Here is a 27,859-nt window from a genome sequence, read left to right on the forward strand (position 1 = left end):
AAGAGAACCCTTGTACACTGAGGTGAGAATGTAACTGGTGCAGCCACTATGGAAAACAGTACAGAGGTTTCTCAAAAAACTACAAATAGAACTATGACCCAGCAGTTCCACTCCTGGGTATATATCCAAACCAAACCAAACCAAACCAAACTGAATCAAAACACTAAAAAGATACATGCACCCATGATCATAGCAGCATTATTTACAATTGTCAAGAAATGGAGGAAACCTAAGTGTCCATCAACAGATAAATGGATATAGATGTAGTACACACACACACACACACACACACAGGAATATTACTCAGCCAAAAAAGGGATGAAATAATGCCATTTGCAGCAACATGGATGGACCCTAGAGATTATCATACTAAGTAAGCCAGACAAAGACAAATATTATATAATATTGCTTATATGTGGAATTTAAAAAATGATACAAATGAATATCTATACAAAACAGAAATACACTCACAGACATAGAAAACAGACTTATGGCTACCAAAGGGGAAAGGAGGGGAAGGAAAATTAGGAGTTTGCTATTAACATATACACACTATTGTATGTAAAATAGATAACCTACAAAGAATCTATTGTATAGCACAAGGAACTGTACTCACTATTTTGTAATAACCTTTAAGGGAAAAGAATCTGAAAAAGACTGTATATATATATCTATATATATCTATATATCTATATATGAATCATTTTACTGTGCACCTGAAACTAACATAACATTTTAAATCAATTAAACTTCAATAAAAAAGAAAATAACAGGCAAACTTTATTTGGGGTGCCATAACGGAGAAGGCAATGGCACCCCACTCCAGTATTCTTGCCTGGAGAATCCCATGGATGGAGGAGCCTGGTAGGCTGCAGTCCATGGGGTCGTTAAGAGTCAGACACGACTGAGCGACTTCACTTTCACTTTTCACTTTTCATGCATTGGAGAAGGAAATAGCAACCCACTCTAGTGTTCTTGCCTGGAGAATCCCAGGGACGGGAAGCCTGATGGGCTGCCGTCTGTGGGTCACACAGAGTTGGACACGACTGAAGCGACTTAGCAGCAGCAGCAGCAACAAAGTATCACAGATGGGATGGATTAAATAAAAAGATTCATTATCTCACAGACTCCACAGGAGTCTGGAGATCCAAGTGTTGGCAAGGTTAGTTTCTTGAGTCTACTCTCATTGCTTATAGAAGGCTGTCTTCTCCTATGTATTAAGACACTGGTTTTCCCTCTGTGTATCTGTGTCCTGGTTGCCTCTTCTTAAAAGGATATTAGTAGTCATATTGGATTAGGCCCCATTCCAGGTAACTCTTTTATCCTTAATCATCTCTTTAAAGATGCTGTCTCCAGATACAGCCTCATTCTGAGGCATTGGTCATTAGGGTTTCAACATATGAATTTTTCTGGGGGTGAGAGAGGTGGTCACACACAGTCCAGCGCATAACAGCACTACAAGGAAAGAAAACTACACGCCAATCTAATCTAATAAACCAGCACTTGTTCACTGCTTTCAGTTCAGTCACTCAGCCGTGTTTGACTCTTTGCGACCCCATGGACTGCAGTACACCAGGCTTCCCTGTCCATCACCAACTCCTGGAGCCTACTCAAACTCATGTCCCTCGCGTCAGTGATGCCACCCAACCATCTCATCCTCTGTTGTCCCCTTCTCCTCCCGCCTTCAATCTTTCCCAGCATTAGGGTCTTTTCCAATGAGTCGGTTCTTCATATCAGGTGGCCAAAGTATTGGAGTTTCAGCTTCAATATCAGTACTTTCAATGAATATTCAGGACTGATTTCCTTTAGGATGGACTGGTTGGATCTCTTTGCAGTCCAAGGGACTCTCAAGAGTCTTCTCCAACACCACAGTTCAAAAGCATCAATTCTTCGGCTTTGCATCATTTCTTCATTCACTGCTTTGCATGTTATTAAGTCTACTGAACATCAGAACTTCTCTCTGAGAGAACTGAAAAGGATTTTATGTTCTTTGGTTACCTGCCTGATAGCAAGTGAAGGAGCTGGATGTCCAACCCAGATGTACAGACTACAAACCACGTGCGATTTCCCAGCACTTTATATGAACATGAGAGTATTCACTCCTCTGGAGAAGCTGAGCAATGGAAAGAATAGGCAAAAATGGACATGCTGGGTGGCAGGAGGAGCAACTGTTTCACTTAAAATGTGCCACAGATAACTCCCCAGAGCAAATATATAGATTTAATGACTGGACTTCCCTGGGTGGGAGTCTGCCTACCAATGCAGGGACACTTGCTCAATCCCTATTCTGGGAAGATTCCTCATGCTTGGGGCAACTAAAGTGGGTGTGGCAGAACTACTGAGCCTGAGCTCTAGAGCCTGCGAGCAACTACTGAGCCCATGCACTGCAACCACTGAAGCTCCTGCGCCTCGAGCCTGTGCTCCAGAACAAGAGAAGCCACTGCCATGAGAAGCCAGTGCACTGGCAAGAGCAAGCCCTACTTGTTGCAACTAGAGAAAGGTTGCACAAAGCAATGAAAACACTGGAACCAAAAATTAAAAAAATAAATAAATAAAAAGCTAAGCTTAATGATTAAAAAAGTTACCTTGCACAGGTAAAATTCAATGACTAGGAGTTATTTTCTGCTGGATACCCCACCAGCTTTGCTTTCTCTGCTTTTCCTGTGGCTCCATCACTTTGTTTCCCCGCTTGAGTGGTAGACCTTTTTCATCCGGGACACCAAGACTTTCAGAGCTTCCTTGACATCCTTGTTATGGAGTGTATAGATGAGAGGATTGAGAAGGGGAGTGATGACTGAGTAGAAAATAGCCACAATCTTGTTGATACTTGACTCATACCTAACAGCAGGGCGGACATACATGAATATGAGAGTGCCAAAGTAGATGGTGACCACGGAAAGATGCGCTGTGCATGTGGAAAAGGCCTTGTGCCGAGCAGCAGCTGAGGCCATGGCTAGAATTGTGGCCAGGATGTGGGCATAGGAAGCCATGGTGAAGACCAGGGCCCCTAGGATAATGACAGTGCTAAAAGCATAGCCCACGGCTTGGATGGCGTATGTGTCTGTGCAAGAAAGGCGGAAAATCTGGTCAGCGTCACAGAAGAAGTGGTTGATCTGGTTGGGGGTGCAGAAGGAGATCTGTGTAAGGAGGAATGAAGGGAACATGGGGCAGAGGAATCCCACACACCAGCAGATGCCAGCCAGGGTACCACACGTTTGAGGGCTGAGCAGAAGTGGGTAGTGGAGTGGTCGGCAGATGGCTGCATAGCAGTCATAGGCCATGGTAGTGAGAAAGAAGAGTTCTGTGGCAGCCAAAGAGAAGAAGAAGTAGTACTGGGTGATGCAGCTGGGAACTGAGATGACCCCTTGGGAACTGAGAAAGTTGGCCAGCATTTTGGGCACGGTGACTGTGGTGTACCAGAGCTCTACCAAGGAGAGGTTGCAGATAAAGAAGTACATGGGAGTGTGGAGGCGTCTGTCCAGGGCCGCAATGAGCACAATGAGCCCATTGCCCACCAGGGATAAGAGGTAGACCAGGAGAAAGAGGGAGAAGAAGAGCAGCTGCAGAAGTGGAGAGTTGGAAAATCTCATGAAGATAAATTGAGTGACCAAGGTGCGGTTGGCTCTTTCCATTCAGCCTGGTGGGTCAACTGGGCATGGAGGAGACATATGAAGATCTTGAGATGTCTTAAGTTACATGGTTTCCTCTCCAGCTTTATTACACCATCTGGACTCCACACACTCCCAGTATTCCTTTTAATTCACTCTTTGACTGCCTCAGAGCTTCTCCAAAGCAGAGAGCACGCTACTTCTTCAAAAGTAGGGTTACTAAATATTCAAGACACTCTCTCTTTCTCCTCATTGAAATAGGTCCTAAAATGCCACATTTCCCAGTAATTCTCTTTAGAAAGATTACAGGAGAGGACTCAGCTGTGGCTCTAACTAGAGTGAACATGGAGCCACGCTGTCCCTAAGCATAGGTTGAATTGCATATTATTGTAGATATCAACTTTTTTGGACGTCAGACCAGGAAGTTTATATTATTTAACTTAATATTTCCAAGGATTGGTTAGTGTGTATCCTTGAGCTCTCTGATCCCAAGAATCTTTAACCTTCAGGCTTGCAGAAGATATGGGATATTACTGATCTTCTATCTTCCTGCTCTGGACAGTAGCTCTGTCTTTTGCCATCAGATCTCAGAAGATGGGGAGTAGTGAGTGTGTTTACCTTTGTACAGATTCCAGCACAAGACTGGATAGAGGCCCTTCATGGAGACTCTGATTCTGAGAATCAAAGGCAGAGTAGGAGAGCTCTTCTTGCTCAGTGGAGGGTAAGGAGTGGAACATAGTTTAACGTGAAGAGTAAACGTAGGCTTGGATTCCCAGATGGGAATTTGGGGATGGGATAAGATCCTTGAAAGGAAACAACTGTTATAGATATGTGCTTAAATCCAAACTAATCACAAAAGCAAGGCTCAGAGGATACTCAGGTTTGCATAGCTGAAGTTCATTGGAATGGATGAAGGTGATAGCACTGACATTATTGAGCTGTGAGTTTTACATATTTTCCACATCTTGCAGGTGTCTTCATTTGAAGTGCTCTAAAAATGGAAATATCAAATATATTCAACATTAGGAGTAAGATTAATTATGCTATACATTAAAATACATGAAATAAACAAAATACACGAGAAATTGTTTTGACACAATGTAAAGGTGTGATGCAAAATCTAATATTCAATATGATCTGGTATGTATGCCCAAGATATAGATTACCAGTGACTTCTTAAATGTAAATTTTTGTGTCACCACTTCATAATAAATACAATTTCAATATCAAGAGGGATATTTTATTTTGCTATTAAAATATTTATTTTATTTTGATGTCAGAAATAAGTTAGTTGATAAAGATCCTTCAGGTTGCAACCAAGTCCTGGCATAGTCAAATAAATAAATAAGTATTAAAAAAGAATGCATTGAGTTAGTTGAGAAAAACTAGAGAAAATTGACAAATATTAAAAAGAAATTAAGAATCATCTGAATATTTTCCAGTCAGTGTGAGAAACATTATTTATATTGGAATGTTAACTTTTGAAGTATTTTCATTTATGTATTTATACACACATACACATGCAAAGACAAATGCACACTTGAAACCATAAAAAGAAATTTCTGAACTGTCCATCCTTTACTTTCCATTCTTCCACTGCCATCTCCTGATTCAGGCTTAGTACCATCTCCTTTGTTCATGACACTACCACCCATCAGGTTTCTCATGCTGCAAATATGGATTAATGTTCAATGACTCCCTTCTTCCCCTCTCTCTTTCTTTGCCCCCATGTCAATACTTACTAAAGTGCTTTGTGATATATCTGTTTATGTCTATATTATGTATTTTCTGTTTATGTCTACTATTAAATCTCAGTATTTAAGATTTACTCAGATCTACTATTAAATCCCTTGAAGTTGGGAGCTCTACTTTATTCAAGGTTTTATTCTCAAAACCTGGGATACAGCATGGAAGACAGAGCAGTAAAAACTAAGTGTCAGGTGGAGGAATGAATAGATACACCATCAAAGCTGCTTGCTAATTGTTATCCAGCTTCTTTCTCTTCCAAAGTGTCCAGAATTCCCTGCCAGATGGATTTTCCTGGACACAGTTTTTTTTTTTTTTTTTTTGGACACAGTTTTCATTCCATCAATCTTTTGCCTGTGATTCCTATAATACATTATATCAGGTTCCAATTCCTTGGATTGGCATTCTTTTGCAGACCCTGAAACATGTGTTCTATACCACCTGTCTAAGAAAGTGTATTTTTAAGTTTGCCAGTGGGATTATTCCTATTTCCCCAGAGCTCATTCTAAATACAAACTTTCTGTGTCTGTTTTCTCCCAGTAAGAACTGCTGAGAGATTTATGTCAGAAGAAAACACTCTTCCTCTTCACTCTCTCCAGCCCCAAATTTTTACTTATCTATGATTACCATTGAGCTTCTGACTTCAAGGAGCTCATGTCTAATAGTAGAAATCTAGATATAAACAGATGTTTCATGAAGTATTTTGGTAAGTGTTATAAACATGGGCTAGTTAAAGGACCTTAAGGAAACCACTGCAGTTGAAGGATCTGACTTTTTAGAAGCAGAGAAAGGTTTCACAGAAAAGGTCAAATTCAACATCAGTCTTTATGAATACAAAGGAGTTTTTAGGTATCAAAGAGCAGGGTGTTTGCCAATGCACGGAGGCATGAACTGACACTGAGGAGTTCCCTAGGGCTTTGATTAAGGTAAGGGCTGGGAGGAAGGGGTGGGTCATTTTTGCGGGGAAGGCAGGGCTTGCTGGCACGGACAGGCTATCTCCATCTCTGACCTTCCAACAGTCTTCTTCCCTAAGTCAACTCCTTTCTTCCCCTGAAGGAAAAGTAAGACCTGCAGAGAAAAGACACTGACTTCTGATTTCCTCACTGGTCGCTCACCCACCAGCAGATACTGATGGGGCTAGGGGAGGAGCTTTGGGAGAGGTGATACAGTGAGACCTCCTGGCAGAGAAGAAATAGACCTTGCTTCCCTGAATTATTGATTTCCCACTGGAATGAAGACAATCCGTGTGTAGGTACAGGTTCCAGAGTCAGGGTTATAGAGAGCTGATGCATTTGGGCCCATACTGGATCATCGGGCAAAGAGTTTGGGGCATCAGGAATTTTGTATGAGGCTCTCAGTTGGGAGTCAACTGGCAAGACGAAACTGAGTGGATGGCCAAGGCTTAAGGGAGCTGCTCGACTTCTGTTTAAATTAACTTTGGCTTGAGCCAAAGTTCCAACCAAGAAGAGGATGCAACCTTACCAGCATATTTATCTATTTCCTTACCTGCCTGACCAGAAAAAGTAGATATGGGGGAAAAATGGGGGTCATGTGAGCAGACCAGGCTCTCTCCCTTTTACTGCTAGCAGAGCTAAGAGCAGATCTAGGACTGGCTGTTGGCTGGGGTTATTAAAAAGGAACATTGATATGAAAATGTGATTGGAACAAAAACTAACAGGGATTTGTGTGCAAAGTTTCACCCTAATAGAAGCAAAGGAAAAGTGAATGTCTTAATAGCCAGAGAACACTTTGAAACATAAACATGACTGACAAATTAGGGAATCTGACTCAGGGTCATTAGGCAGTTGGTGACCCAGTGGAAAGGGAGGCAGTAAGCAGAGCACGGTGTATGGCAGTAACCATAAAAATACAACTGCTGTACATTTGCAGTCCATACGTTGAGTCTTAGTATATTATATTCATATATCAGCAATCACTGATGCACATTTAACATTTAGAGAATCTAAAGGTTGGGGGCCATTTTAGGCAGCTTTCCTTATTTTGCCCCAAACCCTAGATTCCTTTCTGCCTCAGTGCCTTTGCTCATGCTTGGCATCCTCCCCTGTGTTTTGTAAAACAGCAACCATTGTTTTTGATTCATTTATGAAGTCTCAGCCAAATGTTCTAGTCCAGGGACTAGTGAAATAATCCTGAATTCTTACTGTTCAGAGAGCTATACAGTTCAGAAGAATGGCAACTGGACCTGGAAATTCTGATGCAATAAACTTCACCTATAATAAGTGTTCCGCAGCCCAGAGAGGAAGGGTCTTGGAACAATCTCATCTCTTTTCATCCGTGCTGGATTCTGAACAACAGAACTGATGGCAGCATATTTATATTTTATCTTTGTACCCTGGAACCAGTGTTCACAATACTATTGTTTTTCCCTGTATAAATCTATGATATTCCTTACTGTATTTTATTTTCCAGAATGGGAATGAGTGAGAATGTATAGGGGGAGTAAAACAGACTCTATGCTTCCATAAACTTTGTGGTCAAATAAGTAGTGGTCCCCTTCCTCTTACCACCAAGAGGCTGTGCTTGTAGTTGCTGGTATCACAATATTTATGCCTAGAATTTGGGCCAGGAATTAAGAAATGGCATCTATCATCTCTCATTTGGTCATCTTAAAGAATTCATTTAATTTTTTGAGTCAAGGTTTCTTCTGAAACTTTGGACAAATCATCTCTAATCCTAACTATAAAGACTCTTGAAAAATGTCAAACCAATATAAATATTTTCCTTTTCTTACCCTCATTTATTATTTAATTTAAAAAACAGGCAAACATATAATTTTATTGAAAATAAAATTTAAAATATTATTGAGTTAGAGCCATTGACTGTGTCACTGCCCTTTGTGAAGTTATGGACAAAGTTGAGTCAGAGGGATATATATGAAAATGGTCAGTCTTTAAAAATATCAGGTAGAGGTCAAACAGCAGGTTGGTGTTCAGCTGTCTCTGAGAAGCTGAGTATGATTCAGAAATGAACAACTCTAGGTGCTCCACCTTCTCCATCTCTCTCTCTACTTCAGCAGCTGATAAAGAATACTTTTCTCTCATCCATCACTCCGGACATTTATTCTCTATTTCTAAAGAGAGAGAGAAATACTCTACACCATTCTGCTATTCAGTGAAGCTTCAGGTTACTTTTGGAGTGTCCTATCTCGGCTATTTTGAATTTAAGTTTTCCTCCCTTCCTTCCCCTACCCCTTTTCTTTCTTTTTAAAATAGGGATGCATGCTAAGTCACTTCAGTCATGTCCGACTCTTTGCGACCCTATGGACTGTAGCCCTCCAGACTCTTCTGTCCATGGGATTTTCCAGGCAAGAATATTGGAGTGGGTTGCCATGTCCTCCTCCAGGGGATCTTCCCCACCCAGGGATCAAATTTGAGTCTCCTGAAGCTTCTGCATTGCAGGCAGATTCTGTCAGCCACTGCCGAAGCCTTTAAAATAGGGATAATGCAACTGAATTCTGACTAAGAGAGAAGATCTGGCTCACTATCATTAGTTACACTCTAACTTTCCATTCCTAATTCTTTTTACATGACCAAAGACACTGACCCTCATTGCCTTGGGCATCAGGGCAGGAGAAGATAGCACTCACCAATGATGGGAAAGAGGACTGGAAAGATGCATCAGTTGGTTCTGTGGGACAAAGAGGTAGGGTGCAGCTTCTGTCTTAGGAAAAACAGTAACAAAGTCCAACTGAGAGAGGTGGTGTTGGAGAGGAGCTCCCTGTGTCCTCTTCTCCCAGCTCCCTTTTCAGAAGCATGTCTTCCTTAGGGGGTCAGGGTCTCTGGAAAACCATGGAATCTTCAGAAGCATGTATAGTTTATTTTCCAGATTTGAGCCTCCATGCTCTGAGGTGACTGCCCTGTGAAGGGAAGTGTTGTTGGTGTGTCTTTTTTCCTCAGGGGAACTGTACTCCCTGAGACCCACACACCCTAAGGTGACTCACAGAGATGATTGGTATCAGGAGCCCAGCGGTCACACTGTTCCCTTAGAGTCAGAAAGCCCTGCCAGTGCAGACAATTCCCTGTAGAAGGACCACATCTGCCTCTCTGTGTATGGAGCAGGCTGATGGGGACCAGGTTTCCTCTTCTGCTGTCTGGAATGTTAGCTCTGAGGCTGTTGATTCCAGAATTTCTTGGTGTCATATTGTTCGATCTAGAGCCACTGAAGAAGATCACTCTTCACACAGAGTCCTGTACAGTCAGTAATGACTGTTAGTAATAAGAGTGTGTCCAATGCCCACCTTTTTTTTTTAAGGTTATAATTTTTTTATGTTTTTTTTATTTATTTGGGCTTCCCTGGTGGCTCAACGGTAAAGAACCTTTCTGCAATGCAGGAGATGCAGGTTCGAGCACTGGGTCAGGAAGATCCCCTGGAGAAGGAATGGCAACCCACTCCAGTATTCTTGACTGGGAAATCTCATGGACAGAGGAGACTGGTGAGCCACAGTCTATGGGGCCTCAAAGAGTCAGACACAACTGAGAGACCAAACAACAGCAATGATATATTTATTTGGCTGCACCGAGTCTTAGTTGCAGCATGTGGGGTCTTGTTCCCTGACCAGGAATAGATCCTGGACCCTCTGCACTGGGAGCGTGGAGTCTTAGTCATTGGATCACCAGGGAAGTCCCCAGTGCCCACTTCTTATGCTTTTGTTGAACACAAACATTTCTTTTCGGGCTTTAGGGAAGACCTTCCTCTGTGGGAGTAAAGAGAGTTAAGGAGGGGAAAGGTAACAGCAACTTGCCTGAATTCACTAATGAGGGCTTGAGGAAATTCTCCCAAGTACAGTTTGTGATGGGACAGGAAAAGTCCCATCAAGTTTGAATAATCATTACAATGAATATGCTGTTTTTTTCATTCTATAACGTTTTCAATTCATTGCTGCATGAGGGTCAACATTTTTGGTATTGGAAAATCCCCCAAAGCTTGTCTGATGCCTTGTCCTCCTCCTCATTTCCCTTGTGTGTTTTTTCTTTTCTTATTGTGTCCTAGGAAGTAAGCATATAGCAGAGAGAGCAGTGAACAGGCCAGGGTTTTGATCTTGGTTGTTGAAGGTGATAAATAGAAAATAAATTTAAAGAGCAATTTGTATGGTAATTGGCAAACACATAAAAAATTTAAACATGGTAAAGTTTTTATATGGGAAAAAACAAAAAATGTATGAAAATAAAAATCATGTATATCACCCCAAATCCCCAGTAGCAAGAATTAGTAGTTTTGATGCTAACCAGGTTCTTGGCCTTCCACAGTCAATAGAAACTGACTACAGATCAGACAAGAAATTCAGGCAAGGCTTTATTGGGGCTCCTGTGCCAGCTGCAGGAGGGAGAGAAAGCAAGTAACATGTTCCCTTGCTTGTCCCAGTGGAGGGGCGAGCTCATTCCTTACATGGCTGAGGGTAGGAGTGTTTTCCCAATAGTCATGTACGGATGTGAGAGTTGGTCCATAAGGAAGGTTGAGCACCGAAGAATTGATGCTTTCAAATAGTGTTGCTGGAGAAACTCTTGAGAGTCCCTTGTACTGCCAGGAGACCAAACCAGTCAATCCTAAAGGAAATTAGCCCTGATTATTCATTGGAAGGACTGTTGCTGAAGCTGAAGCTCCAAAGTACGTTGGCCACCTGATGCAAAGAGCCGACTCATTGGAAAAGATCCTGATGCTGGGAAAGATTGAAGGCAAAAGGAGAAGGAGCAGCAGAGGATGAGATGGTTAGGTCTCATCTAATCATCTTGGTTAGTTGATGCTAATTAACTAATGGATCAACTCAATGGACATGAATTTGAGAAAACTTTAGAAGATAGTGTAGGACAGAGGAGCCTGGTGTGCTACAGTGCATGGGGCCACAGAAAGTTGGACACGATGTAGTGACTAACAACAAGGAGTGTGTCCAGGGCTTGGGCTCGAGGTGTGGCTTAGGTGGTTTGCCCACCCTTTTGTGGTGTTGAGTGCAGGAGGGCATGTGCAGTACCCTGTTTTTGCTCCCAATACCTAGTTTTTGCTTCCATCTCTTCAGAAATGGCAGTTGGGACTTCTGTATTTTTTGGTCTAGAATTTGCCCCAACTGTGCATGCACACAGTAATTTTTAGTCCCATATAATTTCTTTGTATTTTGTAGCTGGAAGAGAGGTGTGTCCAGGTGTAAGCTTTGCAGTATTGCAGCAAAGGATCCCAGGTCTCAGCATTGTCTCAATTTCTTGATTATGTCCACAGAAACAGATGTGAGTGGTTTATTTTACTTTTTTATACAAATGAGAATGGAACACACTAAGCATACTATTTTGTACTTGATTTTTTTTTCTGTTTAACAAATATCGTAGAGCTCTTTGGCACCATTGGAAATAATCATGGGATATTAGGGCTTCCTGGGTGATGCAATGGTAAAGAATCTGCCTGCTGAGGCATTATGTTTGCAAATGTTTTTATAAGTAAAGGGAAAAGTATGTAAAGACAGATGTCAATATTTAAACAATGGTTTCATCAGGGTAGGTGGAGTGTTCTGCGGGGAGAAAGAGAGAGTATTCATTTTCTTTAGAGATTGCTATTTTATTTGAATTGTTATAGTTAGAGTGCGTTATATCTATGATTTAAGCTATTGAATTAAAAAAAAAGTAGTAGCATTTACTGTTGCTGTAGATAGTGGACCTTACAGTAGTTCAGAGAAAGGGGCTTTCTCTGTTGGTCTGTTGGGAAAAAAATGGGAATGAAGTAAGGGTTTGACTCAGATGGATGACAGTGAAGTGACTGAACACACTGCTGGGGATGAGAAGTCAATAGATCAGCCTGGTGTCTGTGGAGAATTCACAGAAGGGAACAATTGGAGAGGAGCTGTCAGGTAGGCATTTGGGCATGGAGGACACTGAAAGGCCATTTAATCATGTAGATGTTACTTTGTAATAATATGCCAGCTTCCTTCCCCTTAAATCAGCCCAACATTGGCAAGGCTTTGAAAATCCACATGAAATACTCCCCAGGGCTGTTTCAATTGAAATACTTTTCTGGGATGGTGAAATGTCTGAAAGCTGGGTGTGGGGTGGAAGGGTTGAGAGCAGTCTTCTGGGAGGACCACTCTTGGGCATGGTGGTTTAGGGATGCTGTAGAGAACTTAGGAGAGTTTTGTGATAAGTTCTGGGGAAAGAGCCTAGGAATGGGGGATGGGATGCTTAGTGGAGTGCATTAGCCCCCAAGTAGATGGAAAGGAGGGTTCCCATATAACCCTTGGTTTCTGCTCTACTTTTGGTCAAGCCAACAGTTCAGGAACCTCCTCTGGAGAAAGACAGGTATCTCAGGGGGCTGATATTTCCTTTTCATTTAAGGTTGTTCTCTAGTCAGTTTGTAATTGGTTCTCAGGGGCCCCTCTCCTCTTGGCAATTGTCAGCCCTCTTTTGTGATAAAGGGAAGGACCTACAGTGGAAAAGCCAAAGGAATCGGGAAACTAGAAAAGGAGATGGAGAGTGGAAAAGAGAATGACTCTGGGGAGTGGAGGGTGAAAAGTGTGACATTTCTAATCAATGTCTTGCATTATTTCAGGTTGAGTTCAAGGGAGGAGTTGAAATTGGGAAACTTCAATAATCTGAACTCTTCAGAAGATCTTAGCACATATTCTGCTTTTCACAATTTTTATCTTTAGAAGGACTATTGCAGGTGAGTTTCCTATTTTTGTATAATTGTTCACAGCTTAGGTCACAGACTTTTTATAAAAGGGTAAAGAATTGGTATTTATGGAGTTGTTTCCTCTGATTAGTAACACATTTCGTTTAACCCAGAGAGTCAAAAAGTCAGTTTTTCAAAGTCATTCCTCTGGAATCCTAGTGTTGCAATGTCTTCCACTAAAACCTTCCCATTTGTCTATAATCCTCACATCCTTCTATCTTCTCTTTTCCTTCTTCTTTCTCCCCACTTCCCCAACCCCTTGAAAAATAGAGTGGGAATGTGGTGATCTGAAAAGCCACGATTATGCTATGACTTGAAAATAGTTTTCATGTAAGTGATTTTTTTTAAACTTAATTTTATTATTATTATTTTTCCCACACAGCATGTGGGATCTTAGTTCTCCAGCCAGGGATTCAACCTGTGTCCCCAGTGTCCACTGTCCTCCAAACAGTGGAAGCTTGGAGTCTTAATCACTGGACCACCAGGGAAGATCTTGACTGAACTTTTAAAACACTCCCAAGAACAGTCTTATTGTGGAGTTGACAACCATATTTTTCATACTTTCTGCTAGCAGATTCTGTGACACACATACACACACACACACACACATGCACCAACAAATATCTGCATTTTTGCCCTCTGCTTCCAATCATTTGATGCATTCTCATTTTTAATAAACACACACACATCGCTTTGGATAGCATATGAGATCTTCCTTGCAGGTACTCAGGGGCATTTTCAGCTCTTCACTCAATTATACATCCTTGCTTTCCATTATGTCTCTCCTGCCTAGAATGCTATGCTCACTCTCCTATCCTTTGCCTGGCTGACACTTGTTCTTCAAAACTTTTTAGCTACAATTACTTCCTCAGGGAGCCTCCCTGATCTTGATTCTCACACTCTCTCAGTTCCTAGTCTGAGTTGGTTTTCTCTCTAATCACACAGCACCTATACTTTCATCAATCATATTATTTATTACATTTGTATTATAAAATCTTGTATGAAATTAGAATTTAAAGAACATTATTTTTAAGGGAGTGGGCAATCTCGAGACTATAAGGTTATAATTGTGCTAAGATAAAGAGGTTATAAGACTAATGAAGAGAGAATACATAGGAATTTTCCAAGTAACAATTGATTAGGTGCTTGAGGAATGAAGAGACAATGTTAAGATAAAGATGACTGCAATATAGTAAGCTTGGGTATCAGGCAGAATTTCCAAACCACTCACAGTGAAGCTGGTTGTGATCAAGGAAGATAAAACAGTTTTTTTTTTTTTTTTCTTTTTCCTATAACAAGCTGTAAGCTGTGATAGGACACAAGGCAGGCATTTGAAAGACATTACACTGTTGCTCCGGAGAAGGCAATGGCACCCCACTCCAGTACTCTTGCCTGGAAAATCCCAGGGACAGGGGAGCCTGGAAGGCTGCCATCTGTGGGGTCGCACAGAGTCGGACATGACTGAAGTGACTTAGCATAGCATACTGTTGCTCATGAGGAAGGCTCTATGGCTGGTTACAGAGATCAGGAGGGTAGAATTTAGTAAATCATAAAAATATTGGTGGTGGTTTAGTCGCTAAGTTGTGTTTGACTCTTGTGACCCCGTGGACTGTAGCCTGCCAGGTTTCTCTGTCCATGGGATTCTCCAGACAAGTATACTGGAGTGGGTTGCCATTTCCTTCTTTAATAAAAATATTAGATTGAACTAATAGGTTAAGGTCTCTGAAGACTGGAAATTGTGAGTTTAAATCATTGATCAAACTTCTTGAGTCTTGAATATGTGCACAATTAAGGAAAACAGCAGAGGTAAGGAATTGGAAAAGCAACTAAAAAGGGGTTTTTGAGACTTACCTTCATCTTTTTCATTTTAGCTCTACTTATCTAGGGCTTGGTGTAGAAGATGCAAAGAAGCACTAGAATCTGTCACTTAATCACTGCAGAAACTTGGATGATCTTCATGGAAACGGTCTCCATAGGAAACCAAACTATTACTGAATTTGTCCTTCTTGGTTTCTATGTCAAAGCTGAGCTGCATCTCCTTCTCTTTATTGTGTTCACTGTCATCTACGCTTCCATCATCCTAGGGAACATGCTAATCATTGTGGTGGTGGTTAGCTCTCAGAGGCTCCACACACCCATGTATTTCTTCCTGGCTAATCTGTCCTTCCTGGAGATCCTCTATACTTCCTCAGTGGTGCTCAAGATGTTGGAGGGCTTCTTGCAGGAGGCGGCCATCTCTGTGGCTGGTTGCTTGCTCCAGTTCTTTATCTTTGGTTCTTTAGCCACTGCTGAGTGCTTCCTACTGGCTGTCATGGCATATGATCGCTACCTGGCCATCTGCTACCCGCTCCGCTACCCTCTCCTGATGGGACCCAGATGGTGTTTGGGGCTGGTGGTCATAGTGTGGCTCTCTGGCTTCATGGTAGGTGTAGTGATTATAGCCCTCATGGCCCAACTGAGATTCTGTGGCCACAACCACATTGACCACTTTTACTGTGACTTCATGCCTTTGATGAGCCTGGCCTGCTCAGATCCCAGTGTAGCCCAGATGACAACATTCATTCTGTCTGTGGTCTGCCTCACTGTTCCTTTTGGACTGATTCTGACATCTTATGGCCGGATTGTGGTGGCTGTGCTGAGAGTTCCTGCTGGGGCCAGCAGAAGGAAGGCTTTCTCCACGTGCTCCTCCCACCTAGCTGTAGTGTCCACATACTATGGTACTCTCATGGTCTTATACATCGCGCCCTCTGCTGTCCACTCTCAGCTCCTCATGAAGGTCTTTGCCTTGCTCTACACTGTGATCACCCCTTTCTTCAATCCTGTGATTTATACCCTGAGGAATAAGGAAGTTCAGCAGGCACTGTGGATGCTTCTGTATGTTAAGCAAGCTGAAATGATTGAAGGAGGATGGTGGTAAATATGTTAATTGGACTTTGGGATTGGTTGGGTAGAAATAACTTTGTCCTGTTTTGACGTTTCTCTCTGTGAAAAGTTTTATAGTTACTGTACTCATACTAAAAATGAATATTGTAGAGCAATAATTTTAAAGTGCTTTAAATTTTTTACTTTAATATTTTATAATTTCTTTACCAAATAGGCTTTGAATATTTCCTATAGGAAACAAATATATGAAAACAGCAATGCAAAACAAACCTAGAGATAAGTTGAATCATGGAAGTTTGTAATGTGGTTTTTCATTGATGACTATGTCTTGAACCTCTTTTTATTTTAACCAATATGTATGTATTTATTCTTCAGAGATTCTCAGCATAGCTGAACATGATTTAGGTGATCTCTGTTTGTGAAAGCTCATAGTCATTTTTAATTTTTTCACCATGCAAATATAGTTCACATTTAGATTTTCCTACAATAAATTCTTAAGAGTTGAATTGTCAGGTTAAAGGGAAAGCATATTAAAAAATTAAAGCTGAATGCATTTAATTGTTTAACTACTTTATTGTAGAAAATTTCAAATATACAGAAAAGTAGATAGAACACTATAATAAATCCCATACAGCCATCATCTAGCATCAATATCAACATTTGCCAATCCTATTTCTATTGCCTATAGCTCCTTTTTTTTCTGGAACACTTTAGAGCAAATTTCAGATGTGTAAGTATTGTGTTATGTGAGAAGTGTAGCGATGTTTTCCATGTGCAAATACATTTGATCCTTGAACAACATGGATTTGAACTGCACAGTTTCACTTAAAGGCCGACTTTTTTTTTTTAGTAGTAAATACAGAAGTACGGGATTTATGGCTGGTTGAATCCGTAGATAGGGAACCTCATATGTACAGGGGAACCATGTGTACAGAGAGCCAACTCAAAGTTATAGGTGGATTTTCAATTTCTCAGTGAGTTGTCACCCCTGGCCTTGGTATTGTTGAAGGGTCAAGTGTACTCAGTATGTTTTATCGATGAAGGCATTTAAAGAAAAAAACATGCCAACCCCGATGTTATGATATTTAAAAATACCTCCCCAATGGCATCTAATACCCAGACTATGTTCAAATTTCTCCAATTATCTTTAAGTAAATTCTTAAAATTAGGATGTAAACAAGATTCACACTGTATCTTGTTGTGTTTTTAAGTCCCTTATTTCATAGTGGTCCTTCTCCTCTATTTTTTTTTCATACTTTTGACTTTGGGGAAATTAAGCTCACTGTAGAATGGTTTATATTTTACATTAGACTTTCTGCTGACTTATGGTTTTGTTTGGTGTCTATCCCTATATCTTGTATTTTATATAAACATATTTTGTGTCGATCTCAGTCTATTGATAGGGTAGTGATTCCATCAGCTAAGAATGCCTGAGGCACTCACTTGGGCTCTCCCTACAGACGTTTCTCTGACCAAGGCTAATGCTGTGGCTGGGCTGACCCTTGTGGTTCCTATTATGATTGCAGGATGCATCTCAGCAACAATCATTATGGAAATTTGGAAAAAACAAGGTTTATTACTTATAGGTCCTGAAGGTTACATGAACACCTGGGGCCACACAAAGAGAATTTAGGGAGAGAGAGAGCATGGATCTGGGACTCTGCCATTATTGGGATCAAGGGTGGGGTGTCTAGGGTGTCATGGGTTTACTCTTTATCAATGAAAATAAAACACAAGAGGAGAAATTAAAGCATGGGAGGGAAAAGCAGGGTCACTCAAGTGCTCAGTTAATGGAGGCCATCCAAGGTTTTCTAAAAGGGGAATTCATGGGTGGGGTGGCCCAGCTCTTTATTTAAATGTGTAGTTGACTATATGTTTATTTGAGGTAAACGTGTTTGAAATAAATGCCTGTCAATCAAAAGCTTAATGTTAGGCACTTGCATTACAATAAAAAAGGTAATTATCAGGCACTTAACACTACAAACTAATATTAAGATAGAAGCTTAATTGGATCTGGAAGAAGAAGATTGATTTTTGTTCTAGGAGATGTTTCAAGTCACGGAGGATCATCTTGAAATAGATGATTATCTTGAATCAAGGGGGCTTGATTTTATGCTTTGGTAGTATGCATTTGTGGAAAGACTAAGGTGTCACTCTCTTGTGTGACATGACTCAGACTCCAAATTCTCTCTTCCTGTTGGACATGGGTTTCCCAGGTGGCTTAGTGCTAATGTGCCAGGAGCCAGCACGGGAGTCCCCACCCCATGACAAGGCCATGTGGGAGAGTTCTGGTGGGCAAGGCGAGCCAGAACTCAAGGGGTGCCCCTCTGGGCCTGCCTGAGCATGTACCCCAAAACCAAAATCTGTCTGTTTTGCTATTTCACGACTTTCACCAACTCTTCTGACATTTACAGCGGCTATCCCCCACCACCTTCTCTGTAAGAAAATCAACTTGAAACTCTAGTTAATAAGTCTCCTGGACATAATAGGAATGTTTCAATTCAAACCTCTCTGATGACTTTCTAGCTTGCCTGACAGATTTGTTCAAATTCACAGCCTCCCAACCACGAGAGGCACAGGAAGCTTAAGATATTCTAACAATGCAGAGCTTCTCAGAGAGTTAAAGTTGTTAAATAGAACTAGTAGAGGATTTCTTTGTTGAGCTAATGCTTGCTGCCAAGTTTCCATATCCCTTACCTACTGTGTCCCTGGGAGTGTATTGATTAATATAGTTGGTGTATAGAAATGTAAGTAGTAGCTTTAATGTTTATAACCTTAGACCCTTGAGTTAATTCTTTTCTTGTTATCAGATCAGATCAGTCGCTCAGTTGTGTCCGACTCTTTGATACCCCATGAATCGCAGCACACCAGACCTCCCTGTCCATCACCAACTCCCGGAGTTCACTCAGACTCACATCCATCGAGTCAGTGATGCCATCCAGCCATCTCATCCTCTGTCATTCCCTTCTCCTCTTGCACCCAATCCCTCCCAGCATCAGAGTCTTTTCCAATGAGTCAACTCTTCGCATGAGGTGGCCAAAGTACTGGAGTTTCAGCTTTAGCATCATTCCTTCCAAAGAAATCCCAGGGCTGATCTCCTTCAGAATGGACTGGTTGGCTCTCCTTGCAGTCCAAGGGACTTTCAAGAGTCTTCTCCAACACCACAGTTCAAAAGCATCAATTCTTCGGTGCTCAGCCTTCTTCACAGTCCAACTCTCACATCCATACATGACCACAGGAAAAACCATGGACTTGACTAGACGAACCTTTGTTGGCAAAGTAATGTCTCTGCTTTTGAATATGCTATCTAGGTTGGTCATAACTTTCCTTCCAAGGAGTAAGCGTCTTTTAATTTCATGGTTGCAATCACCATCTGCAGTGATTTTGGAGCCCCCCAAAATAAAGTCTGACACTGTTTCCACTGTTTCCCCATCTATTTCCCATGAAGTGATGCCATGATCTTCGTTTTCTGAATGTTGAGCTTTAAGTCAGCTTTTTCACTCTCCACTTTCACTTTCATCAAGAGGCTTTTGAGTTCCTCTTCACTTTCTGCCATAAGGGTGGTGTGCATCTGCATATCTGAGGTTATCTTGATTCCAGCTTGTGTTTCTTCCAGTCCAGCATTTCTCATGATGTACTCTGCATATAAGTTAAATAAACAGGGTGACAATATACAGCCTTGACATACTCCTTTTCCTATTTGGAACCAATCTGTTTTTCCAAGTCCAGTTCTAACTGTTGCTTCCTGACCTGCATACAAATTTCTCAGGAGGCAGATCAGGTGGTTTGGCATTCCCATCTCTTTCAGAATTTTCCACAGTTTATTGTGATCCACACAGTCAAAGGCTTTGGCATAGTCAATACAGCAGAAAGAGATGTTTTTCTGGAACTCTCTTGCTTTTTCCATGATCCAGAGGATGTTGGCAATTTGATCTCTGGTTCCTCTGCCTTTTCTAAAACCAGCTTGAACATCAGGAAGTTCACGGTTCGTGTATTGCTGAAGCCTGGCTTGGAGAATTTTGAGCATTACTTTACTAGCATGTGAGATGAGTGCAATTGTGCAGTAGTTTGAGCGTTCTTTGGCATTGCCTTTCTTTGGGATTGGAACGAAAACTGACCTTTTCCAGTCCTGTGGCCACTGCTGAGTTTTCCAAATTTGCTGGCATATTGAGTGCAGCACTTTCATAGCATCATCTTTCAGGATTTGGAATAGCTCAACTGGAATTCCATCACCTCCACTAGCTTTGTTCGTAGTGATGCTTTCTAAGGCCCACTTGACTTCACATTCCAGGATGTCTGGCTCTAGGTTAGTGATCACATCATCGTGATTATCTGGGTCATAAAGATCTTTTTTGTACAGTTCTTCTGTGTATTCTTGCCATCTTTTCTTAATATCTTCTGCTTCTGTTAGGTCCATACCATTTCTGTCTTTTATCAAGCCTATCTTTGCATGAAATGTTCCTTTGGTATCTCTGATTTTCTTGAAGAGATCTCTAGTCTTTCCCGTCCTGTTGTTTTCCTCTATTTCTTTGCATTGATTGCTGAAGAAGGCTTTCTTATCTCTTCTTGCTATTCTTTGGAACTCTGCATTCAGATGTTTATATCTTTCCTTTTCTCCTTTGCTTTTCACTTCTTTTCTTTTCACAGTTATTTGTAAGGCCTCCCCAGACAGCCATTTTGCTCTTTTGCATTCCTTTTCCATGGGGATGGTCTTGATCCCTGTCTCCTGTATAATGTCACGAACCTCATTCCATAGTTCATCAGGCACTCTATCTATCAGATCTATGCCCTTAAATCTATTTCTCACTTCCACTGTATAATCATAAGGGATTTGATTTAGGTCATACCTGAATGGTCTAGTGGTTTTCCCTACTTTCTTCAATTTCAGTCTGAATTTGGCAATAAGGATTTCATGGTCTGAGCCGCAGTCAGCTCCTGGTCTTGTTTTTGCTGACTATATAGAGCTTCTCCATTTTTGGCTGCAAAGAATATAATCAATCTGATTTCGGTGTTGACCATCTGGTGATGTCCATGTATAGAGTCTTCTCTTGTGTTGTTGGAAGAGGGTGTTTATTATGACTAGTGCATTTTCTTGGCAAAACTCTATTAGACTTTGCCCTGCTTCATTCTGTATTCCAAGGCCAAATTTGCCTGTTACCCCAGGTGTTTCTTGACTTCCTACTTTTGCATTCTAATCCCCTATAATGAAAAGGACATCTTTTTTGGGTGTTAGTTCTAAAAGGTCTTGTAGGTCTTCATAGAACCGTTCAACTTCAGCTTCTTCAGCGTTACTGGTTGAGGCATAGACTTGCATTACTGTGATATTGAATGGTTTGCCTTGGAAACGAACAGAGATCATTCTGTCGTTTTTGAGATTGCATCCAAGTACGGCATTTTGGACTCTTATGTTGACCATGATGGCCACTCCATTTCTTCTGAGGGATTCCTGCCTGCAGTAGTAGATATAATGGTCATCTGAGTTAAATTCACCCATTCCAGTCCATTTAAGTTCACTGATTCCTAGAATGTCGACATTCACTCTTGCCATCTCATTTGACCACTTCCAATTTGCCTTGATTTACGGACCTGACATTCCAGGTTTCTATGCAATGTTGCTCTTTACAGCATCAGACCTTGCTTCTATCACCAGTCACATCCACGGCTGGGTATTCTTTTTGCTTTGGCTCCTTCCTTTCATTCTTTCTGGAGTTATTTCTCCACTGATCTCCAGTAGCATATTGGGCACCTACTGACCTGGGGAGTTTCTCTTTCAGTATTATCATTTTGCCTTTTCATACTGTTTCTTATTATAGCCCACCACTTTTGCCCTATAGGTATGCAACTTTATCTAATGCTTTGGGAGTGTGACGCATGACTTTAGAATAATCACCTTGAGAGAAAAATAAGTTTTCTGAGGAAAAGGGTCATAAAATGTTAACAGGCCTCCTGGCCAGAAGATGATGTAAATCACCTAAAACTTTTGCATATGATAAGTTTGCAGGAAGAAAGCCTGGCTTTGATAATGATCAAGGACTGCTGACCTTGCATGACTCTACCCCTTCCCCCTTTATCTTGTATGCACAACTTAAGGTATAAAAACTACTTTTGAAAATAAAGTGTGGGCCTTGCTTACCGAAGCTTGGTCTCCCCATGTCGTTCTTTCTCTTTCCTTTTCCTATTCAGGTTGATCTCCATGGAGCGCAGGGGCTCTCTGTGTTCACTTTCCTGCCTGGGCTTCTAAGACCCACTCAAGAAAGTGCCTAAGGTGGGGCACATTCCGCGATTCGAGAGGGTGCCTGTGGCCTACGTGAACAGAGCAAGTCCCGTGCGGGGGCTTTATTAGCTTTCTGTGTAAACCACGGAATATCAGCCTCTTTTCTCTCCTCTATTTCTTAACTGCAAAATTGTTTCCTTATCTCTTTATCTATTCTTTCGCCAATGCCGTCCTCCCGAGGGAATCCCTGGATCCAACCGGGGCTGGACCCTGGTACTAAAGAATCTGCCTGTCAAGAAGGAGAGTGGGGTTCAATACCCTGGAGAAGGAAATGGCAACCCACTTCAGTATTCTTGCCTGGGAAATCCCATGGACAGAGGAACCTGGCAGGCTACAGTCCATGAGGACGACTTAGTGCCTAAATGACAACAACAACAAACTTTTTAATACTGGAAAGTCCCCCAAAGCTTATTTGATGCCTTGTCCTCCTCCTTGCTTTCCATGTGTTTCTTCTTTTCTTATTGTGTCTCCTTTGCTGTCTCGCATATAGGGTCATTGTTACCATCTTTCTAAATTCCATTTATATGTCTTAATATACTGTATTGGTGCTTTTCTTTCTGACTTGCTTCATTCTGTATAATAGGCTCCAGTTTCATCCACCTCATTATAACTGACTCAAATGTGTTCTTTTTAATAGCGGAGTAATATTCCATTGTGTATATGTACCACAGCTTTCTTTATCCATTCATCTGCCGATGGATATCTAGGTTGCTTCCAGGTCCTAGCTATTGTAAACAGTGCTGCGATGAACATTGGGGTACATGTGTCTCTTTCAATTCTGGTTTCTTCAGTGTGTATACCCAGCTGTGGGATTGCTGGGTTGTATGGCAGTTCTATTTCCAGTTTTGTAAGGAATCTCCACAGTGTTCTCCATAGTGGTTGTACTAATTTGCATTCCCTCCAACAGTGTAAGAGGGTTCCCTTTTCTCTGCACCCTCTCCAGCATTTATTGTTTGTAGACTTTTTCATAGCAGCCATTCTGACTGGCATGAGATGGTACCTCATTGTGGTTTTGATTTGCATTTTTCTGATAATGAGTGATGTTGAGCATTTTTTCATGTGTTTGTTAGCCATTTGTATGTCTTTGGAGAAATGTCTGTTTAGTTCTTTGGCCCATTTTTTTTGATTGCGTCATTTATTTTTCTGGTATTGAGTTGTATAGCTGCTTGTATATTTTTGAGATTAATTCTTTGTCAGTTGCTTCATTTGCTATTATTTTCAAGGCTGTCTTTTCACCTTGTTATAGTTTCCTTTGTTGTGCAAAAGCTTTTAAGTTTAATTAGATCCCATTTGTTTATTTCCATTACACTGGGGGTGGGGGGGTAGATCATAAAGGATCTTGCTATGATTTATGTCAGAGAGTGTTTTGCCTATATTTTCCTCTAGGAATTTTATAATTTCTGGTCTTAAATTTAGATCTTTAATCCATTTTTAATTTATTTTTGTGTATGGTGTTAGAAAGTGTTCTAGTTTCATTCTTTTACAAGTGGTTGACCAGTTTTCCCAGCACTACTTGTTAAAGAGATTGTCTTTTCTCCATTATATATTTTTGCCTCCTTTGTCAAAGATAAGTTGTCCATAGGTGCATGGATTTATCTCTGGGCTTTCTATTTTGTTTCATTGATCTATATTTCTGTCTTGTGCCCGTACCATACTGTCTTGATGACTGTAGCTTTGTAGTAGAGTCTGAAGTCAGGCAGGTTGATTCCTCCAGTTCCATTCTTCTTTGTCAAGATTGCTTTGGTTATTCGAGGTTTTTTTTGTAATTCCATACAGATTGTGGAATTACTTGTTCTAGTTCTGTGGAAAATGCCATTGGTAGCTTGATAGGGATTGCATTGAATCTATAGATTGTTTTGGGTAGTATATTCATTTTCACTATATTGATTCTTCCGATCCATGAACATGGTATATTTTCAAACTATTTGTGTTATCTTTGATTTCTTTCATCAGTGTTTTATAGTTTTCTATATATAGGTCTTTTGTTTCTTTAGCTCAACATTCAGAAAACGAAGATCATGGCATCTGGTCCCATCACTTCATGGGAAATAGATGGGGAAACAGTGTCAGACTTTATTTTTCTGGGCTCCAAAATCACTGCAGATGGTGACTCCAGCCATGAAATTAAAAGACGCTTACTCCTTGGAAGGAAAGTTATGACCAACCTAGATAGCATATTCAAAAGCAGAGACATTACTTTGCCAACAAAGGTTCGTCTAGTCAAGGCTATGGTTTTTCCTGTGGTCATGGATGGATGTGAGAGTTGGACTGTGAAGAAGGCTGAGCACTGAAGAATTGATGCTTTTGAACTGTGGTGTTGGAGAAGACTCTTGAGAGTCCCTTGGACTGCAAGGAGATCCAGCCAGTCCATTCTAAAGGAAATCAGTCCTGGGTGTTCTTTGGAAGGAATGATGCTAAAGCTGAAACTCCAGTACTTTGGCCACCTCATGCGAAGAGTTGACTCATTGGAAAAGACTCTGATGCTGGAAGGGATTGGGGGCAAGAGGAGAAGGGGACGACAGAGGATGAGATGGCTGGATGGCATCACTGACTCGATGGACGTGTCTGAGTGAACTCTGGGAGTTGTCGATGGACAGGCAGGCCTGGCGTGCTGCGATTCAAGGGGTTGCAAAGAGTCGGACACAACTGAGCGACTGATCTGATCTGATCTGATCCCTAAGTATTTTATTCTTTTTGTTGCAATGGTGAATGGGATTGTTTTCTTAATTTCTCTTTCTGTTTTCTCATTGTTAGTGTATAAGAATGCAAGGGATTTCTGTGTATTAATTTTATATCCTGCAAGTTGATTAGCTCTAGTAATTTTCTGGTGGTGTCTTTAGGGTTTTCTATGTAAAGTATCATGTCATCTGCAAACAGTGAGAGTTTTACTTCTTTTTTTCCAATCTGGTTTCCTTTTGTTTCTTTTTCTTCTATGATTGTTGTGGCTAAAACTTCCAAAACTGTGTTGAATAGTAGTGGTGAGAGTGAGCACCCTTGTCTTGTTCCTGACTTTAGGGGAAATGCTTTCAACTTTTTGCCATTGAGGATAATGTTGGCTGTGGGTTTATCATGTATGGCTTTTATTGTGTTGAGGTATGTTCCTTCTATGCCTGCTTTTTGGAGAGTTTTGTTTTATCATAAATGGGTATTGACTTTTATCAAAGGCTTTCTCTGCATCTATTGAGATAATCATGTGGTTTTTAATTTTCAATTTGTTAATGTGGTGTATCACATTGATTGATTTGCAAATATTGAAGAATCCTTGCATCCCTGGATAAAGCCCACTTGGTCATCATGTATGATCTTTTTATTATGTTGTTGGATTCTGTTTGCTAGAATTTTGTTGCAGATTTTTACATCTATGTTCGTAAGTGATATTGGCCTGTAGTTTTCTTCTTTTGTGGCATCTTTGTCTGGTTTTGGTATTAGGGTGATGTGGCCTCATAGAATGAGTTTGGGAGTTTACCTTCCTCTGCAATTTTCTGGAAGAGTTTGAGTAGGATAGGCGTTTAGATTTCTCATTTTCAAATGAGATTACAGGGACTTCTTTGGTAGTCCAGTGGTTAAGACTTTGCCTTCCAGTGAAGGGGGTGTGGGTTTGATTCCTGGTCCAGGAGCTAAGATCCCACATGCCTCCTGGCCAAAAAAACAAAACATAAAACAGAGGCCATATTGTCACAAGTTCAATGAAGACTTAATTTAAAAAAGTGAGATGCAACAATGTCTTGCTATTTGCCATAGTTATGCTTTTTATATAAAATTTCCTTGAACACTGAAGTTGTTTGTGAGTATCAAATGCTTATTTTTGCTCTAGGGGAAATTCAGAGTTATATTCTTACAAGCCCTTGGCCACCTTTTTGTCCACTGATGAACGTGTAGTCTTGTTTTAAGTGTGCTTCTGCTTAAAGACACTACATATATGTCATTCATTAACATTGAACTCACAGCGAATAGCACTGTAACCCATGGCTGAAAAGAGCTTATCTAATACATGCATTTTTCTCTGTAAGGCCCATCACAGTCTTTTTGCCCTTGGTAAATTAGACAGCATTTTAATACTACACTTGGGGACCAGTGAGATCACCAAAAAACATCCCAAACTGTGAAAAACGTGGCACTAAATATACTATGAAAAGGCCACTTACTTATAGCATAGAACTGAAGTAAGAGGGCAAAACTTTATCTTGTTCAACCTAAGCTGGCAACATGTCTATCAGCTGACTCAATTTTTTGCCATGTGCACATGCTAACACCCATGCATAAGTAGAAAAGTACTGAAAATATTGATTTTAGGATTACACATAAATTTTAGAGAGCAAGCGTTTTGACAAATACTGAATATACAAATTATGAATATTGACTATTCTAATCTTCTCTACTCTTGCAATCTTTGGTGTTTTCTTCACAGCTGAAACTTTAAGACATTTTCAGAAAGCCAAGGATTATGAGTCAAATACCCATGTTTTTCATTTAGGCATCCATGAAGGCATTTCTATTCATTGTTTTGCTAACCACTTATGAAACAACTACAATGTACTTCTGGAACAAAGACGAATAGGATGCGCTAAGTATTACTGAGTATTATTACTTATTTCTAGCTTGAGTCTAGTGAAGAAGAAGGCTAAATTTCTAATAGAAACCACAAAAGGCTATGATTTGTCTTGTTAAAATCTGGCTGGATAGAATACCATCTCTTTTGTGTAAAATTGAATCTCTGATCTTCAAGAAGTTTTGGAAGGTATGGGATAAAATAATATTTCAAGTTAGGTCCATGAAATCCTGTTGTTAAAGACTCCTTGGGTGCAAATTTCTTAAGATCCAAGGGAAGGGATCGGGGAACTATTAATAATAACCAGATAAGAGAACTGGGCTCTGGTTTGTGAAATAGCCTAGAGACATGGGGGACCCATTATGTTTTCATTTATTATAATATGAATCTATTACTTTGGGAATTTGATAAATAAATAAAAAATTTAAAGAGCTGTTTATATGATAACTGGTAAATGTAAAAAATTAAACCTGGTAAAGTTTTTACACAGTAAATTTTTTTAAATGTATACAATGAAAATTATATCTTTCCATCACCTGAAACCATTGATATGCTTACCTAGAATCCAGGTACAGATAGAGTAGTTTTGATACCCACCAGGGTTCTTGACTTTCCCCAGTCAATAGAAATTGACTAGAAGCCAGACAAGAAATTCAGGCAAGACTTTACTGGGGCTCCTTCACTCCCTGCATGAAGGAGTGAAAACAAGTAACAGATTCGATTGCTTGCTACAGAGGAAGGATGAGCTCCTTCCTTACATGAGGTGAGGCTGAGGGTGGGAAGAGGGATGGGGCCAGAGGGGTGGCTTAGATTGTTTGCCTACCATTTTGTATTGTTAAGTGCAGGGGGGCATCCTCAGTACCCTGCTTTTGCTCCCAACACCCAGTTTTTGCTCCTAGCTCTTCAGAAATGGCAGTTGGGTCTTTAGTCTTTTGTATCTTTTGGTCCAGAACTCGCCCAGGCCCACAGTTATCTTTAGTTTCATATAGTTTCTTTGTATTTTGTAGCTGGAAGAGAGGTGTGTCCATGTGCAAGCTTTGCAGCACTATAGCAAAAGGTCCCAGCTACTAGGCCTGTCTCAGTTTCTTGACTATGCCCATATAAACAGATATGAGTGGTTTATTTTATGCT

General features: G+C 40.7%; 2 protein-coding genes across 2 annotated transcripts; one reads left to right on the forward strand and one right to left on the reverse strand.

Annotated features, from left to right (window-relative positions):
* Window positions 1–2,672: 2,672 nt before the first annotated feature.
* LOC133235979 (olfactory receptor 6N2-like) lies at window positions 2,673–3,632 on the reverse strand. The gene has a single exon (XM_061397737.1). The coding sequence runs from the start codon at window positions 3,630–3,632 to the stop codon at window positions 2,673–2,675; it is 960 nt and encodes a 319-aa protein (XP_061253721.1).
* An 11,347-nt stretch (window positions 3,633–14,979) lies between these two features.
* Window positions 14,980–16,348, forward strand: LOC133235886 (olfactory receptor 11A1-like). Its single transcript, XM_061397673.1, has one exon. It carries the CDS (start codon window positions 14,980–14,982, stop codon window positions 15,937–15,939), a length of 960 nt encoding a protein of 319 aa, XP_061253657.1. The 3' UTR covers window positions 15,940–16,348.
* The last annotated feature ends 11,511 nt before the right edge of the window (window positions 16,349–27,859 follow it).

The sequence above is a fragment of the Bos javanicus genome, chromosome 23 (genome assembly GCF_032452875.1).
Source record: "Bos javanicus breed banteng chromosome 23, ARS-OSU_banteng_1.0, whole genome shotgun sequence".
NCBI classification, from domain to species: Eukaryota; Metazoa; Chordata; class Mammalia; order Artiodactyla; family Bovidae; genus Bos; species Bos javanicus.

Coding starts and splice junctions, on each gene's coding strand:
- LOC133235979 (XM_061397737.1), bottom strand. CDS start 3,632: ATGGAAAGAGCCAACCGCACCTTGGTCACTCAATTTATCTTCATGAGA.
- LOC133235886 (XM_061397673.1), top strand. CDS start 14,980: ATGGAAACGGTCTCCATAGGAAACCAAACTATTACTGAATTTGTCCTT.